The sequence below is a fragment of the Anopheles moucheti genome, chromosome 2 (genome assembly GCF_943734755.1).
Source record: "Anopheles moucheti chromosome 2, idAnoMoucSN_F20_07, whole genome shotgun sequence".
In the NCBI taxonomy this organism is placed as follows: Eukaryota; Metazoa; Arthropoda; class Insecta; order Diptera; family Culicidae; genus Anopheles; species Anopheles moucheti.
The window spans coordinates 71,313,354-71,332,295 of record NC_069140.1 but is presented as its reverse complement, the minus strand read 5'-3'; the positions used below and the strand labels follow the sequence as shown (position 1 = coordinate 71,332,295).

Below are 18,942 nucleotides of genomic sequence, written 5' to 3'. Positions count from 1 at the left end.
TCCCTGCAGCAGGTGGTGCGTGTTGTTGGGTGTAACGGGTTGAACTTCTGGACGCTCGCAGTTCGATCGAAACCATTTGCCATTTCCTTGCGTGCGTTCGTCTCTAGCGAATAAGATATCCACCAGCCAAAAGACACGTTGAGCGGTCTTCGTTTGCCCCGGTTGGCAAGTGAGGCGAAACGAACGGGGCTGGCAGCAAGAAAGTGAGAGTGAAAGATGGAAAAGTATGTAACCGTGGTGTCGGTGGATGATCAACTGCTATCGCCGATCGTACCGCCACCGATGGAGCCGGTCGTGATTGTCGCTAGCAGCGGAACAGGCGCCGACCGTGCGGTGGAGCTTAGCAACATGGTTGGACTTACCAAACCCGCCAACGGAACGGACGAGCTGGTGTCACACTGTGACGAGCCGGACGACTCACAGTTCGTGACGGTGCTGTCCATCAACCACGGCGGGGACGGCGGTGGCGGCCGAACGGGCGGGCGACAGAATGCACCGGAAGTGGTGCTGGTGTACCGATTACCCGGCGAGCGGCTCGGGTTCGGACTGAAGTTTCAGGGTGGCACAAAGAGCAATGAGAAAATACAGCGACTGTTCATACAGTCGTGTGCAGAAAACAGTCCTGCCTCGCGGGTACAGGCTAGCTGGGGCCATCTGCGCGAGGGTGATGAAATCCTCGAGATTGACGGTGTTAACGTCAGCCGGATGACACGCATTGAGTGTGTGAAGTGTTTGAAAGACAGTAACGTTGCCATCAAGCTGTTGGTGCGCAACGGAGAGGGAAAGGTACAGAACTTCTACGGTGAGACAGGAGCTGGTGGGGCGGGCACGAGTAGCCACACTGGAGATGGAGTTGGAGGAGCAGGCGAAGGTGGAGGGGGCGAACTTCCCGAGCGAAAAGGTGCGCCACCGCCGCCACCACCCGTTCCTCCGCGGAAGTTAAACAAACGCAAGCAGGTGGCGACAGAACAACAAAGTGCACCGGATGTGGGACCACCGTCTAAGCAGGGAACAATGTCGATGGTGCCCACCGCGGAGTCGTTCGCACCTCCACCGGATGCGGAAACGTACAGCAATCTCTTCGCGGACGACATCAGTGATTTGATTTCCGAATCCGATGACACGGCCAGCACCATCTCAACCGTGGTGGACAAGTTCTCGATCTGCTCGAGCCTTTCGTCCGAAGACTATACGATCCCGTCGCACGGTGGACCGGCCGGGATCGGGCAGAGCGCGGAGCTGGCCAAGGCACTGAAGCCTTTCACACTGCTCGAGCAAGAGTTCAATCTCGAGAGCAAGTTCGAAACGACCAACCTGTTCACCTTCAAACCACCGCCTCCTGCAGCACCGATCGCAGCCACATCGAACGTGGTGCAACTGGAAGTACCGGCGGCGGAAAAGCCACGTCCCACGGCCGTCTCCACGGGCGCACCTGTTGCGGGCGAGTACGAAAATGTCACCATTATGAAGGTGGACGAAAATCGCAACTACGAGAACGTAAGCGTACCGTACGGGCCGTACGAAAACGTCACCATACAGACGGTGCAGCCGTACGAAAACATGGTACTGAACAGGTCGGCAGCAAGCCGTCGGCAGAGCAGCACCGAATCGACACCGCCACTGCAGCAGGTGGACCCGAGCGGGGTGTATGAAAATGTCGAACTAAAGGCAACGGTTCCACCACGACCCTTACCCCGACAGGGTGCGCTGGTGGAGCCGAAGAAGCGGGCCCCGATACCTGTCCCAATTCCGATCGTAGTACCACCGCCAAGGCTGAAGCCGGCAAAACCCGTACAGAATGGTGGTGTACAGCAGCCATTAATCGGCTCGCCGACGGCACAGACAACACCGCCATCGACGGCGGGCTCAACGCCGCTCGGGTCTGAATTCAACACGATTCAAAGCTGGCTACAAGAAGCGACCGAAGTGATTCACGAGTGTGCTCTGACCGAGAACAGCAGCAAGGAGGAAGAAATTTCCTCCACCGAGGAGAAAGCGTCAGCGGATGCAAAACAGCCAACGTCCACAGATCTTCCGCGGTTGATCGATTTTCATCCGAAAGTATCGGTACCGTTGCCAGCGCTGGAAGACATTGAAGCTATCGCACCGCCCGCATCGCCCGTAAGATTCGAAGGATCCGTCGGGGGTGAAGCCATGCACGGTTCGGTAGCGGGTGGGGATGGGTTGACAGGCGGCGGACGGTACGAACTGCCACCGTCCGAGTCGGTCGTTAGGAAATGTATTAAAATTTTGTCCAGCGAGGACCATACGTACATCGAGAGCAGCTCGAGCGATGAGGACGAGGAGAAACTGTACGGTCGGTCGGAGGATGAGGACGATCGGAGTAGCTCGTTGTCGCGCGAGGCAACCACACCGGAACAGTTTCTCAGTGGCGACGGTGGCTACAGTGATGAGGATGGTGAAAAGCTGGGCCCGCCGGAGATTGTGTCCGGTGGTCCGTCCGAGGCGTACTTTAACTTCCCCTGGACGTCCAATCTATTGCCACCGATCGGTGAGGTGGAGGAGGAGTTTTCCTCCCTGGAACATCAGCATAACGGGTAAGTTGGATGAGTGCTGGTGTTTTATTTGCATTTGTTTTTACTGTAACCATTCAGATCAATCATGCGAATCATGGCGTTAGGTTCGATGCATAGAAAGAAGTGTTTAAAATGATGTTTTTTGGATCGGAAATAGCGCTTATTTATGTCCTAAGCACTACCACTGTGCTAAAAAGCTTTGCTGAGCTTTTCTGTTGTGCTTCTAGCGAAAGCATTCGTGTATGGCACATTGCATACATTCGGTTGCATTCAAGGCGCTCTACTGTGAATACACCACATTGCATACACGCTAGGCGCATTTCGAGGCTTTGTATCGCTGAAATAGGTTTTATCGTTTACCTACCCTTTCTGTTGCAATAAAACATGCTGCTGATTGTCTGATATAATTGCCAAAATATCGGAGTGCGATAATAATTGTTCCCGTTCCTTTTGCTTTTTTTTTTGCTTCCTCCACCCTTCATTTAGGCCGATAGTTATTATCAACACGGCGGAAGAAACTGTTATCAACGACACAAACAACAACCAGCAGCGGGAGCGAAAGAAGCCGATCGATGACGAATCGCCGAAACTGCCACATAAGACCGTACCGTCGACGAAAATAGTCATTACCGCTAGTGCTGGGCACCGTATCGAACCGATGAGTGAGGTCGGGCGTATCGTGGCGGATTCGGAGATCTCGCCGAAGGAGTATGAGCTGGATGATGTTGAAGATGAGCGTGACGATCAGGGATCGCCGATGGAGCAAGGTGATGAGGATGATCAGGATCGCGAAGCGATAGATTCGGATGATTCGTTGGAGGTGGACAATAATGCAAGTGAGCGATCGTTGAAGAAGCACGCGGCTAGAATCCAACACCAGACGGCAGTGCCGGATGAAAAGGTAAACAACACGCTCAGCGCGACTGATAAGGCAGATGTGATGCAAGTTAGCGTGGAGACAGAGCCGAACCCAACCTGGCAGGACGGTAATGTGTTGTTGCACGTTAACGGTGGCATAGGAAACGATAGCACGACCATGGTAGACGATCTTCGGCAGGAACGGCAGGAAATCAGTGACAGTCCGGTAACGATCGAGAATAACACAGCGATGGAAACGGCGGGTGATGAGAGTGCGGTGAACGAAACGGGCGAAGAAGATGGTAGTGAGCTAGCAAACGCGAATCAAACGACAACGGTCGTGAACGGCCAGGAAGTGAACGACGCGGATAGCAATATCGATGCGATCTGTGGTGACGTAGACATCGTCGTAGGCGATACCGTTGAGAGTGATTTTGAGGAGCTGGTCAAAGCGCAAGTCGAACCGCTCGACGTCGAGGACAGTTCGGAGCAGATACAACAGATTCATGAGCGAATCATTGTTGGCATTGAGCGCGCTGTGAGTGATGAAGCTGTTGTGGAGGATGTGCTGTTGCCGGTCGGTACCGTGCAGAACCCAGATTCGGTGACCACCGATGATCACCGTGCGGTTGGCACCGTGATGATGGTGGACGGTGACGAAGAATCGACCGTATCGAGTGATATCCCTGTACCGGACGGTACGGTAGAGGAAACTGGCCTCGTACCTGTCACGGATAAACAGGAACACGGTGATGATGCTGATGACGGTAGGGAGTATGTAGCTGTTGAGGAGATACCAGTCGAAAAACATCCAACTGAACAAGGTATGTGTTGTGTGTACGCTTTTTTAGTAGTATTTTATTAGAAGCAGTAGGAAGCGGAACGGGCATCGTTGATGATGCACCGTCGCCACCATCGCAATGGGTGCGCGTTATATTGTTACCCATACTGACGCTCACTCGTTCAGGGTGCGATAAGATAACGTATGCAAAGGTGGACAATTAATTTATACGATCTAATATAATTTGCACTTCGCCTGGACGGTCTGGCTGCTATTACGCCTGTGTGTCGGAACAAGTGCAGATGACGCATTGTAACTGTACCAATGGCGGCATATTGTGGAGGCTTCGATTGTCAAGGTCGATGGGAAGGTCGGTGTTAAAGGTAACAGGAACAACACGAGATCCATTATCAGCGTACGATACGGATTGATAACGCTACACGCCCCAATATCAGGATATGAAGCTTCTCAACGCAAAACATCAGCACCAACATTCGACCGCTCGGAAAGATGCACCATCAGCGGGGGTTCCCAGGGAATTAAATTTCTTTCGGTCGCAAACAAACGACTTCATTATCGGGATAACCGACGGACGGTAATAGAGATTGCCTGATCAACAGCTATACAACACACCTGGTAGTACCACCACCGTGCAAACGCAGACCAAGTGTGAGTGCAGCGCATTGAAAGTGCGCGATATTTTCTTCACATTTGATGTGGAACAAACGCAAAGAAAGGTCCCCAGCGTATGACGCGCTACGGGTGCAACACAAGAATAGTAGGAAATCCGAGACGGCTGGCAGAGAGAGAGAGAGAGAGAGAGAGAGAGAAGGCCGTCCAGATTTAGTAGGCGAGATCACGCAAAATCAGCATGTCGTCTATCTGGTAAGGCGTGTGCCAGGTTGTGTCCCACCCGTACCAGTGACCAGTATGATTGGGGTCTGAAGGCGTTTGTCGCCATGCTTTGGTCCTCTGTGAACGGGTTCCCTTCAATAGTTTGGCTCCTTTCAGCGTGGTTTAATGAGATTGGGCACGGGAGACGGGGAGGTCCGGTTTGCGCTCCGAAACGGGCGGACGGGGACGCCAAATGTCAAATCGTGTGCCACACACTCGTTCTCGGAGATCCGGATCCAATTTTGTTTTCAATGGAGGGAAGCTGGCACGGAAGGGGTGGAAGCTGCATTAAGGGTGAGCTTTTTGTGCGGCAAACGGGAGAAGCCTAGGCGCGATGGCTCGAGAAACAGCAATTAAAGTTTTTGACATTTGATAAATATGACTCGCAACCGGAGCTGGCTGGCTGGGCAAAAAAAAAAAAAATGGCGTATGATGGAAAAGACTTTTCTTTTTACGGTGGCTTTTATTCGCTGCACCGTTTGTCTCACTAGCTTTTTTGCGCGTGTTTTTTTAAAAGCTTCTTTACTGCTGAAGGCAGGTACTTACGGGAGCTAGACACGAACCGGCTAGTATATGGTGCTGTGATGTGTCTGAAGGTGGCTGTAGCGTCTCTTTGTTTGCAGCGTTTATGCAGGTTCTCGAGGTTTGGCGTTTAGTACAGCTCGAGAAGCTTTTATCGATGGGTCGCAAATAAAAGGGATGAAGGTAAAGCCCCGAAAGGTGTGGCTCGCTTGCCCCCATGTGAGAAGTCTCGTGTATTTGGTCGCACACACATTGACTATACCCCTTTGCCATCTCAACAAAGAGTGTGCAGCTCTGATGCTTTACGTGGCAGGACGGAGTCTGGAAGGTGTTGAATGTGTCGGATTTATAAAGCAAAGCACACACGGAAAGGGATGAGTGTGTTTCCCGAGCGGTCTTGTTCTAAATGTGGGACAATTAGTGCAACTCGGGTTTCCTGCATCTTTGGATGGTTTAAACTCCGGCTAGAGGCACGTAGGGAAACGCTTACCGTCAGATTTGTCTCGGGTGATGTACAAATATTGGGCATTAATCTGTGGAAGCAGGAAAAGGAATTAGACGCTTTCTTTCACCGATACCGTAGTACGCAATTGGATCTTATGTCCCGGTTGGGTGACAGCAAAACGTCTACGGAGTGGATGCGTAACTGTGGGACATTGGACGAATTTTGCAGCAATTTGTCCTTTGGTGAAAAAGTGTTCGACCCCGTGTTGGATTAATATCATACGTCAGTTTAGCTTACTTTGAAGAGATTTTGTCGTAGCTGTTTCTAACCTTTTTTATTTTTTTTTATGTTGGGTTTGAAACAACGGATGTTGGCTGTATTATTTATCCTAGATTCAATGAGCTTACTGCTATTGAAAGATGGGCTTTTATTAGTTTTTATGTGATAGTAATTCAGATTCATCAATCTGACGGAATTTTTAGAGCAAATGACGATAATATAATGATTTAAGATTGAGACAATTTATAATTCATGAAAAAAAAATAATCAACAAATATTTATGAATCTGTAAAGTATATTCAGAATTTAGCAAATTTTAGTAAAGCTGAATTTTGCAATAAAACTTTGTAAATAAATGAAATATACATCTGTTGCTATCCTTCGATTACAAAGACAAATTCGTCTGGATTTTGTTTTGGTGTTTTAACTATTTCAGTTTTTAATTTGAACGTACTTGTTGTTGCGTCCAGCAACAAAGGTCGCGTCCAGCAACCGCTTTTCTACCGCAAAGGCGACACTAATAGCTTTTTTTTAACACTTTTATTCTTAAAGGAGAGTGTATCTCTCGTGTTAGGTTAAGAGAGGGAAGAGGTTAAAAAAAAATTCTATCCTTGGCCTAAGCTGGTATTGAAAAAGACCCTAGATGTCCCTGCGCGCTGCTTTTATCTGCCCTCTCTCCCGTTTTCCCAGAACGGGAATTCGGGAGAAGAACGCACGATCCTGCTACGCAAGCGCCACCTAGCGTAAACCTACTGAATGAGGCTGCTGTTGGTTCAAATGAACCGTTGCTCGCAACACTTGTCTTGAAACAACCTAATTCAGATTCCAGTATCTGTAAAAATCTTTTAACCCAACCTTAACGTATTAAATATCTTTAATGTACTTTAAATATGTAAAAAATGTACAAATTACTGCAGAGTCGTCAATTAATAATTATTTGAAGTGTCTATGAATTATATCGAATCGCTTTTCATTCGATTCATAAAGAAGAACATTCGTAATTCTGAATAATATTTCGTATTGAAAAGCCACAGATATTCGAAAAATTTAAAGCTCTTCGTGCACTTGTTCATTACGCCTGAAAGTATGCAATATCGGTGCAAAGTTGACTTTTATGATGACTACAGATAGATTGTAAAATGTATTGCATAACTTCAGGAGCGCAGCAGTAAATTCAACTTTTACCAGCATGCTTTAGTCGATCCATAATCTTCACGATTAACTAAACCGTTCATATTCTTTCATAGAACACTCCCCACCGCGTTGAATTGTCAGGTCGGTTGAACGGGAAAACTTCGCACTAGGAATGCGGAACTTTTCGCCGCATGATTTATTACCGTTTCGTAGGGAAATCTTCTACACCGGTACACCGGTGCTTTATGCGGGAGCATAAAGTACCTTTTTGCCAACGTTCGTACAAAAAAAAAAATCTTCCTCCGAAAGCAGAACGAACGGAACGAGGAACTTTTTATATTTCTGCACGCTTCCAAAGGTCAATGGCAGCGTTGAGTGAAGCGGGAAGATTGGTGGTTTAATTTGGTTTCCAGGTTTAGCAGAACCCTTCGACAGCCGGGGGAAGGTGACTGAGATCGTTTGTCAACTTGTCCTTCTTCGGGTCCCGTGGTGGTGATGTCTGCACGGCTTGTCGCCTGCCTGCACGGATTCCGCGGTGCCGCTTCAATGGTGTACGGTGCGATGTCGTCGGCTGTCAATCTCTTTCGGGCGAAGCTGTCGATAACGTCGAACAAATTTAACCCTCCATCCAGGCCGGGTTCGACTTTGACACGACACGGGGGTTTTACCGAAAGACAAGATCGACCGCCGGTGGTGAGCACCAATGCATTCAGGTTCTATCCTTTTTGCACACTTCTTTGCACCACACCATGTCTGCAGAAATTAGTAGCCAACCTTCAGGGTGGGAAGGCGCATAATGGCGCACAATCGGTTTCGCTCTCGACCGTGGTTTTTGGGATGGCTTGTTTAAAATGGTTTGGCATTTTCAGTGTCAGTTCTACATTGCACACCCGGGAGAAAGCATCGCAATGAGCGAATTAACTAATCAATCGCCGGGTATATATTAAGCCGAACCACGATCGACAGCGGTGCACTTTCTGGAGCATATGTCCACCACCGCACCGCATCAATGTGTCTCCGTGGTGCGGTTCCGGGACAATGATGGACAAAAGACAATCACGATCGTTTGGTGTAGTAAACGAAAGTGAAACTGACATTTCTCCGGGACGGGAAACTCTCATTGACGCATTCCATCGATGTTGCGGGTAGTGCGCATCGTACCGTTTGGAATGTAGTATTCGTTTTGCATTGACCTTTGCCGGAACACGGGTTCCGGTTCCGAATGGAAAGAAGAGCACCATTAAGGGGTTGAATATTTGGACTGGAATATTTTGAGCTGGCTTGAGGCATATTACTAAAACACATTCAGTACCGCGTCGGACGAAGAGGACTACAAAATTATCTCCGATATCGCTTTATCGTGACAAGCTGCAGGAAAGGAATGAATCTTACATTCATTTCAACTGATGATGCTTTGCCATTTCATTTCCTGTGATGCGGCGCTCCCCGTTTCGGGAGGGGAAACCTTCTTCCGTAAGATATTAAATCATAAAATCTTTCATGCAAACATACAGCAACAATGGCTGCACAAAACGTGCCATTTGTAGCGGGCCTCAATGTGCAGCACCGGCACCACCACCATGTCCTTCGAGAGCGTAATTTCCTTGCAAGACCAAGATCCAAGCAAACCCTGGTGGTAAATGGTGGTGATCCTTTGAAGCGTTTGCCGACATTGCGCTTTAGCACGAGATAGCATTTTCCGTGCACCGAATCGCGCGTATCTTTTTGCATTGTTCTGCCCTGCCTTTACCTGTGCCCCGCGTCCCCGCAGCGGGGTCTCGCTTGCGAACGTTTTGTAGTTTAATCAGCATCTCGTTATGAAAAATAAACATAAAGAGATTTATATTTTTCAATTTTCTTCACGTCTTCACGCCTTCGCGATGCCGTTGGTGTGGTTGTTGTGGGCCAGCAGACGCAAATAAAAGTGGTGTTGTGTTTCTCTTACGCTATCCCGCACGAAGGCTTCCGGCGTGCGATGTTAAAGATGTTCCGGCGCTACTAGTTGTAGTTAGTGTGCTGTGGTATTTTTAATGTGTTCACCAATTTGCATAAATCGTTCGTTGTTTTTTTGTTGGTTCAAACAAAAATACGGTGAGAGAATGATGGATTGTACGATCTTTTGTTTTAGTGTTGCACCGAATATGATTCGGTTGTTGAAATGTATGGATCGTGGAATATGAAATATGTTCTGTTGTTTGTATTATGAATGCGATACTTCGGTTGTGTATTATGATATTATGGGTTTAAAGTGTACTTAAAATAAAAGTATAAACATGAACTATAGCTATATTGCGTACTGTCAATCATTAGATAGGTCGTTAAATATGTAAATAAATCGGCAAATCATTTTTTATTCATTATAACTCTTTATCCTTTTTAGAAACAATATGAAGCGGACATTTTCGATACTGCTTGAAACGTTTGAATATTTATTTACGTTCGTTTGTTGATTTTTCCAAAACAAAACTTAATGTTTGTATAATGGTAAAGGTACTAGTACACGGTATGCATTTTTGTTATAAAAAACTCCCTGCGTGATATATTAAAACGCTGTAGAAACTGTTAAAACAAACTTCGTTAGGCCAACCATAGAGATTACCGTTAAACATTTTATAAAGTTTATTTTAGTTTAGCTCTAGCTATATATTTGTTGCTATTGCGTAGCATTATCTATGGAAAATATATTAAAAGTCTCCTATAAAAGTATTTGATTTAGCAAAACAAAAATAACTAATATAAACAATTTTAATTTAATAATAATATGTTCAAAAAAACACACTGGAAAAAAAAAAATAAAATGGATTGAGAAGAAAAAAATACTAGACTGAAAAGAAAAAAATACTAGACTGAAAAGAAAAAAAAAGAAAATTATTTAATGCATTATGATCGAAGTTGCCGCGATCGATGCGGTGGTGTATTGGTAGCGATGCCGGTCTTCACATGACAGGACCTTGGAAAAAACACCATCCGGACCACACCCGTAGCAAGGATTGGCTATTCGGCTAAGTGGTAAAAATACGTCGATACGACCGTTCTAACTAAAAAAAATGATCGAAGTTCTCAACCGTTGTGACTAATCGTCAATATGAAATGTGTTAAGTTGTTGGTAGAAATAATAATTAAGATTTATTATCTGATTACTAATCTAACTTTTTTGTTAGGTGAATTATTGTGAAGAAAATAAGTTTTTTTAAAGATGTAAAGATGTTTTGCTTGTACAGAGTTTTATCTTAAAAAATACATAAAAAATACATAAAAATAAAAAAGATTAAAAAAAGAAACAGATAAAAAGAAGTGGCAAATGAAAACATAGAAAATAGAGACAGAAAACAATAATAGAACAGATAGAAAAATTAGTAATAAAAGCAGATAGAAATAGAAGAATAGAAATGGATGTTACCCTAAACCGCCTGTCCAGTTTGACAAATGTTTCTTTTCGTATGATGATTGGCGCTGCTACTGCTAAACCAAAGCTATTGATACGATTTTTACTTTGTTTTTAAAAAATTAAAACGCAGTTTTAAAGTGATGCAAATGTATGTAATTTTACCAAATACTCCTTCTATTTCTCATGCATTTTAAGTTATATTGACAATTGACACTCTATTTAATGCAAAATTCATAATGCAATTCAGCATAACATCATTTCATAAGAGCGCTAATGGAATGGTTTTTTTTCCTGTTTGGAATTTTATTATCCCGGTTAAAGGCGTCCCGAACCTTAATGTGCCTTCCAGGAAACGAATTTCAATTAAAAAGTTTCTTAATTTCAATACCACAAACAAACCCCTCATATGGTGAATTTGATTGAATTTTCCAACATAGTTACACTAGCTGGGAAACTTTCTGCTTGTTGGTTCCAATCGAGGGAGGTGAGAAGAAAACCCCTCTTTAAGGGCGGTCCAGTGCGGTTCAATAACAATGAACGTAACATCCTAGCATCGCTGGTACAGCATTGTTTAAGTTGTACTTTGTAGAGTTTCTATTTCATCCCGTGTTTTTATTGTACTTCACAAAACATTCTATTTTCAGCCACTGTCCAATGCGAAGTTTGTTTTATTTTCTTCTGCGGTTTTAAGTGACCTCAAACGCCCCTCGTCGTTCATGCCTGTGGTTCATGATTCCACCACTCACAGCGCTGTGCTCAAGGTTACGGTATGGGGTTTTAGCTTTAAAGTATTTGTTTAACTTTGGGTTTGGTGCAACGACAGAGGTGTTGCAACGAAAAAAAAAATCCCCTTTTGCGAATGGTGTTGGCCACTTTCGGTTTGCCTAGTGGGGAAGTCGTGCATAAGCTGGAGGAATGGATCAGTTCCCGAAGTCACGACTGCCAACGGGTGAATCGGGCTTCCACCAACTCGCCAACTCTGGAAGTTGATAAATCAAAACTTACTACGAAAAGTAAATTGATCAGCGAAGCGTTTGGGCTGATCCCGGTGAGCTCTTGGCACGCCAAGAAACTTCCCATTCGCCGTAGAATCCTTTATTGTTCCGAAACAGTTTTCTCCTAGGGAGCCTGCACTAGTTCGCGCGTGTGGCAGAGCAGTTGAAGTGTCTTTTTCTCTGTTCGGTTGTGTCTGCGAGTTTGAGTGTGTTTTTTTTTATTGTTTTGTATGTTGAAACCGCAACATTTACCAGAGTACCTTCGTGCCATAGCGCACGGAATGTCGGTACTTTTATTTTGCTACCCCGGCCAGAAGCATCTTGGTATGCTTCCGGGAATCAAAATCGAGCATATTGCCTTTAGGACACGAAGAGATGGAAATGTAAACAATAAGGCTCTGGTGCTTTGGCGTGCAAAAGTTTTCGCTCTGTTTTCCAACCAAACAAACCCCCATTGCTGGCCGTGCTGGATGTAGCCGGAGGGATTGGTGTGTGTGTTTTTTTGGAGATATTTGCCCACCGATGGATGGATGGCACCAGTGCCGGAGTGTAGTTTGACATGGCAGACATAAAGTTTGTTGCCCGCGTCCGTCACGTACGATCAGCTCTCAAACGTTACTTGGTCCGGAATTGAATTTGAAGTGTTTGGGACGAGAAAGAGGCAGCTAAAGATATGGATACAAGCATTCGTGCTAGATCGCATCAGCCCGGCAGGATGAGCACTGCCCGTACGTCAAAAGTTTCTTTCCCAAGGGGGTAAGTCTTCATCTCGGGGTAAAGTTTAACCGGGCTCCGACAAAAGTACAATCAGATTTCCCTGGCAAGAAGACATACGCGAAAAATAAAGTCGGAAGCAAAAGTGCTTGTTTCCGTGTTGGAATTTTCACCCCACTCGGTCTTGGGGTAGTTTTGCGGTAGACGTGAAGGTGGCATAAAAGTTCATCCGACACTGACGCGAAACGTTACGCCATCGATATGTAGTGCAGTGCTCACGGGTTTGAAAGATTACGCCGCGATATGGAAGCACTTTGATGAACATGGAAAAGGGCTTTTCGTTTGATGGAAATGTGAGCTGTTTGTGGTTTAGGTTGGGTAGATGTGCTTTCCTTTTTTTTGTAGCGTATCCTGAGGGTATATTTTAATCCAAAAATCTACTGATGGTTTTTGTGCATTTTGGTGCTATAAAAATTGAGGGGTATGTTATGGTAGTGATAGCTCATGTTGTTACGAATAAATGTACTTGGTCGGACGACACTTCGGAAAATGTTAGAATTATTTAGAGATTTCGATTATAGAGATGCCTAGGGCTGTCAATTCTTTGGTGTATGCCACACTGTAGAATTGTGAATAATATGTAATAATTCTTCGTGATTGCTTGATGTTAGATTAATGACTTAATGATTTGATGTAAAATTAATTTACTTAATCTCATTCTCCATTGTTTACAATTTTAATGAGCCTTCGATTTTTCATCCAGAAACGACAATAAAACAATGAGATAAAATGGCTTGAAATGGATAGATTCTGTGATAGATGGATTAATTGTCTAATTATGATATTTTGGTTTGTTTATAATTGGATACGGAGTACCTCACCTTAAGAGCTTACCTTGCGAGAGTATCTCACCTCGTCTAAATTGATATTCTCTGGTTAAAGAATAACTATCTGGGCAATTGGGTTGAAAGAACCTTTCATAGGCCATTATTTCGAAGGCATGATCTAGTGAATGTATTGCCAACATGAAGAAAAAGCAATGATGTATTTTAGACGCATTAAATACATGTAATATAAGATTAGACAACGTTCCAACCATAGACACAACCTACCGTTTGAACAGGAGTTCAACTTTGATCGATTTGCCGAAAGAGGGCGCCACCTATTAATAAGATTGAAATGGTTGCAACTTCTCAGTCATACAGGGTAGTGCAACTCTCGAGAAAAATAAAGAAAAAATAAGCTAAAACAACGAAGAAGAACTTTTTTGTTTTGATAATAGAAACCAGTGGCTAATAAATGTTAATATATTGTTTGTGTGACACACGGTGGCTTGTTGCGTCCCTCGTTTCCAAAGCTCTTTCGTTGATTTTTATTCCTTCATGGCTTGACCGAAAAAAAGTTGTACTATTTGCATGAGTAATGTCGTCAAGAATCTGTATGTAATGGTTTTTTTTATCTTCCGTGCTCTATGGCAGCCAATACCTTAACGCAATCCGTAAAAATAACATTAGGATTGGAAAGGTGCGAAGAAAAATGTGATTTTTTGGTAAACATAGAACAAGACCAATGAATAATTACCATCAACAGAAGAAAAAAAAGAAGTTGATATTCCAAAATCAAATTAATATGTCCTGATACGTTTTTTTTAATTTTACTCCATTCATTTACATTTTTTGTTATGATAAAAATAAAAAAAGAGTTTAGGATAAATGTACCTATAATGGTGGTATACAACTTAAATATTTCTAATAATACGAAGTGTTCTCTGGTCTTCTACGAATAGTTTATAAACACAAACGTTCACAAACAATTCTGTTAAAATGGCTTAAGTATTCAATCAGTCATCTTTTTATTTTAAAGCTATAACTGACAGCTGATGCTAACAAATTATTGTAATTTCATAATTTATTGTTGAATTCGACCATAGTGCCATTAACCATTGGAACCAAAACATTCATGTTCCTATAGCGGTTGTAATAACATTTGCATAGAAATCTCCTGTTAAACTGAGTGAAGCGACAATAGTAGGCTACGTGAATTGCAAGTAACAAACAAACCAAACGGGTTTCTTGCCATTTGAGGCACAAATTATCTTCCAAAGTTTAGGAGAAAAGTGCTCACAGGTCCTACGTAAGATGAAGAACGGATCTGGATCATCTGGATCAAGTATTAAAGTGATAAACGAAAGATGGCACCACTATTGGTACACGATACCACCACAATAGGAGCCTCCATACCACCATTAAAAGGTAGAATATTTAGAAAAAAATGGGTTTGTTTTATTAAATTCGCTATGTTTAATGGCGGTTATCGTTGTTTTTACGAGAGAAACAACGAAATTTACTCCTTCCAAACACCTTCAACGAGTTCCAATCATTTTTATGCTGACTAAGTACATTATTGGTACACTTACCCTATTAATGTTTTAATAGTTTTCATATGATGTATAATAATAATATAATAAATGTAGGAATGAATTCTTTATTGGTTCTACATGTCCTTCGACTGCCGTTTGCTATAACAAATTATAGCAGGCACCCATTTAACATTTTTCGTATAAATTACAGCTATATTTCCCAATAATTCCACATAAATAAAGCAGAATTGACACTCACATCCACAAAAGTAAATAGATAACGAGTATGCTGTTCGCCTTAGTTCTTTTAGTTTGAAGAACTGTTTCTTCTGCCTTTGTCCTTATTACGCTTACCAATTTATAGTTTGGTTCACAAAATTTCCTCAAACTTAACATGCGCTGTTGCATTCTTGTATCTTAAACGTATCAACTTGAGTACAGCGAATGTTATGAATTAAGTCTCCAACAGTGACACATTTTCCTCGAAAACCGTACAGCGTGTAGAATGTATGTACGAACCGTAAAATGGTGGTGTCTGCTAGGACTTTGTACCGTGATGAACAACCAGCAAAGTTCCGACCCATCGAAAATGGTTTGAACAGTTTGGTACTACGGTGCAAAATGTGTCTCTGGCCAACATTTCTCCCAAACGCATGCAGCTTTGTCTTTGTGAGCAAGTATGGCAAGTGTTTCCGTGGCAGATGGCAACGTGTGTAGCCACTTAGCATGAAAAATGCATTGACGGTGAATGCGGAAACGCCTGGGAGCATATTTTCGGATACCAAAAATCCACTAGTACTACACGGCACGGTTTTGTTTGCAACGGAAAACCGCTATGTGACATCGCATGCCAACAGTATCCCCCCAGCCCAGCTCCATTAATAACCGTACTTTGGCACGGCGAAAGGTGCACAGCTTAACCGATTCCCACCGGAACGACGGAAAATCGGGGGGGTGGGAGTCCGTTTGTGCAGTAGCAAATTGCATCTTAAACGATGCATTTGGGAAAAGTTGGGCCATTTTCGCTTGGTTGTGTCACGCCGAGTTGGGTGGTGTGGGTGTGTTGTGTACCGTTTTGCATTTTGCTGGCAGAAGTTTGAATTCTTGGCAGCATGTTTTTGTTTTCGTGAGGTTTCGGAAGTATGGTTTAACGAAATTCACACCTTGCTGGTGCACCGTCAGTGCAAGTCGGCAGGAGGATGCACTTGATCGTGAAAATTCTATTCGTCGTGTGCATATTCTAATTCTTCGCCAGCTTGCTTTCGATTCTAAGAGAAGAAGTAGTTTGCACCGGGAGGTACAGATGTTTTACTTTATAATGACTTTTTTACCTGTCCGTGTGCGTTCCATCTCCTCGGTCAGAGTTAGATTAACAGGTATTAGAAGCTTTTAGTGGAAGTTGCTTTTCAACTCAAGAGCATCTAACATTGCTTCTGTCTAAGGTTTCTATGCATTTTTAAAAAATGTGATAGACTTTCGTTTGAAGTTTCCAAAGATTGTAGAAATTCATCCTAATGTGTTATCAACTACCGATTCCCTTTTTCACCACTTTATAAACTTTCATCTACACTAACACAATTTTCATGAACCGCATGCACCCAAGCCGGTATTTTCATTTAGTCCAGTGCATCGTAGATATGCAGTTTATTAAGCTTAAAGGAGATGCACTTGGGAGTGGGATTTTATTAGTTTTTTTTTTTGCGTAAAACAAAATACAACCGAACCGACGCAAGCATCCCCGAAGCATTGCCATATTCACTACGGAAAATTGGGCGTAAATTGATTTGAGTGATACTATCGAGAATGGAAACAATTTCAATTCTTTTACGTTAAACCCCGTACATTCCACAGTACGTGTGCGCTTGAGAGAAGCTGTGAAGGGTATGAATACGTAGTCGAGTCGAGTTGGAACCACCATAAAGGCGATGAAGCAAAATGTGCAACATTCCTGGTAGCACGGTTACATCCAAAACGTGGGTGCCGAGATGCCGCATCCCCAGGAGTGTGTGCAATGGCATTCTCGCTGCGCTACAGTTGTAGTGTTTTATTGGCAGGAAATGTATTGTTTTTGCTTTCCCGTGTCTATCGTGGCAATTGCAGTTCGAAGCAGATGTCGTTACTAGTCGGGTTTCAATGCATATTGGCGCACCACCCTCTCGATGGGTTTTCAGATGATTGGCAATGAAATGTGAATGAAACGGTCATCTAACGTTCTGCTCATTTGTAGCGAAACATATGAATGAATGTGCTTTGTGTTGGTGATTCCATTCCATTTCTTTTATTGTGATAAATTTTTCTATAGAAATGGTACTTTTGAGCATTTTTTAAACTATTCATGAATTTATGAAATTGCTTTCTTTCAAGAATGCGTCAGTTATTTATGCGAAAATTGGGTTTCAGTACGTTGGAATTGACATTTATCAAGCTTTACAGCAGCAGTTGTGTATTCTAGCTGGAATAAGTAATATTAATCTCTTTCTGAACGGTTTTGAAACTGGTTTCACTGTAGAACTGTACGAAACTCTTTCCAACTATGTTCAATGGCAAAGTTTTTATTCATTGCTTATGTTTTGTTTTCAATATTTGCACGAAAGCTTTGAATAGAATCAATTTCCACGCAATAATGCTCGATAAAGGAGGGAAGAATGCACTTCTACCTTTTAATATTATCTTGTGAATTAAAGAATTCTGAAAAATAGTCAAAACTATTGGAAAAAGGAATGAAAAATATGTTAGAACATGTGTTCACAGTTGTGGACAAATTTTAGTACGTCGATGAACAGAAATATCAATTTTCGCGAAAATCGATGGGTTTTATTCTAATGTTTCGATTCAATGTTGCATTTTTTTTATTTCTTCAGGAACGGCAAGCCCGTATTGCTGTTGGTGCATTTTATTAAAGTTTAAAATGGATAGCCAAAAATATTCATTATCATATTTTACATCTTGTGGGGTTTTCTTCATTTTTTTATATTTTTTAAACCTTTCGGTTCATACAAGAAACTTTTAAATCGTGCAGAAATACTGAAAATACTGAAATACAGAAATACAGAAATAAATCTTTAAAATCAGATACTACCGTTTACTACCCCACTCGATGGACAATTAAATCAGTTAATTTATAATTTAATCACTTAATCACTGACCGCGATCAGTGAGCAGAAATTTAGTATATAAGTTAAGGAAAACCTATTATAAAGCGACTTTCACTTCGACTAACTAAAGAATCTAAGCATGTTTGGCTGTCGTCGCCAGTTCTCCGAACGGTAAATCCTGTCGTCTTGGCACTTCCCAACGAGTTCAGACTAGATGCGTAAACTTCAACGGCCTTTCTTCCCTTTCTTCTTGGTATAAGGACATATGCATAAATGGTGTAAGGTCCTACTAGGTAATATGCCTGCCATTTAAGACTTACTGGATTTATTTTACCACGTAGTCGGATAGCTAGTCATTGCTACGGGGGATTGGTCCGAATGGAATTTTGGTTCGGTGCGTTCGTGCGAAGAACCGAACGGCAGCCGAATTTTTAGCGCTGTTACAAATATACCACCGAGCCAATAATCCATTACATTTTGTATATAATTGCAAACATGATATACGCAATATCTAACGTTACTAGATGAACTTAAAATTAATAACACATTAATATAGCTTAAAATGATAAGCCCCAATACCACCTCATACCACAACATAGGATTGTGGAAGATGAAAATTATTCTTTACTATTATTATTATTATTTAACTTTTTATTTATTATATTTAAACTTTAATACATGACTCAGTATTCGTGTTGAAAAGCTAATCGGTAAGTGGTAGCATAAAGCACTGTAGTACGTCATAAAGTACGTCATACAGTTCCACAATTGAACCCCGATATTATAATTTTCAAGCATCGTTTAAAGAAGTATCGGTCTGTCTACCAGCTCTCGGGACTTTTCCATGCGAGTATCCCTCATCCTCTTCGTATCTCAAGCAATGTTTGATAATTTAACAAACAATATTCTTATCGTCATCATTATGATCGTGATGATAACAA

General features: G+C 42.8%; 1 protein-coding gene across 1 annotated transcript in view; it reads left to right on the top strand.

Annotated features, from left to right (window-relative positions):
• The first annotated feature begins 216 nt into the window (after window positions 1-216).
• Window positions 217-18,942, top strand: part of LOC128298805 (uncharacterized) — a 210,466-nt gene continuing 191,740 nt past the window's right edge. Inside the window, exons 1-4 of the mRNA XM_053034595.1 lie at window positions 217-802; window positions 872-1,791; window positions 1,843-2,558; window positions 3,024-4,219. Of these exons, the coding sequence (XP_052890555.1) occupies window positions 217-802; window positions 872-1,791; window positions 1,843-2,558; window positions 3,024-4,219 (3,418 nt within the window). The remainder of the gene's footprint in view (window positions 803-871; window positions 1,792-1,842; window positions 2,559-3,023; window positions 4,220-18,942) is intronic.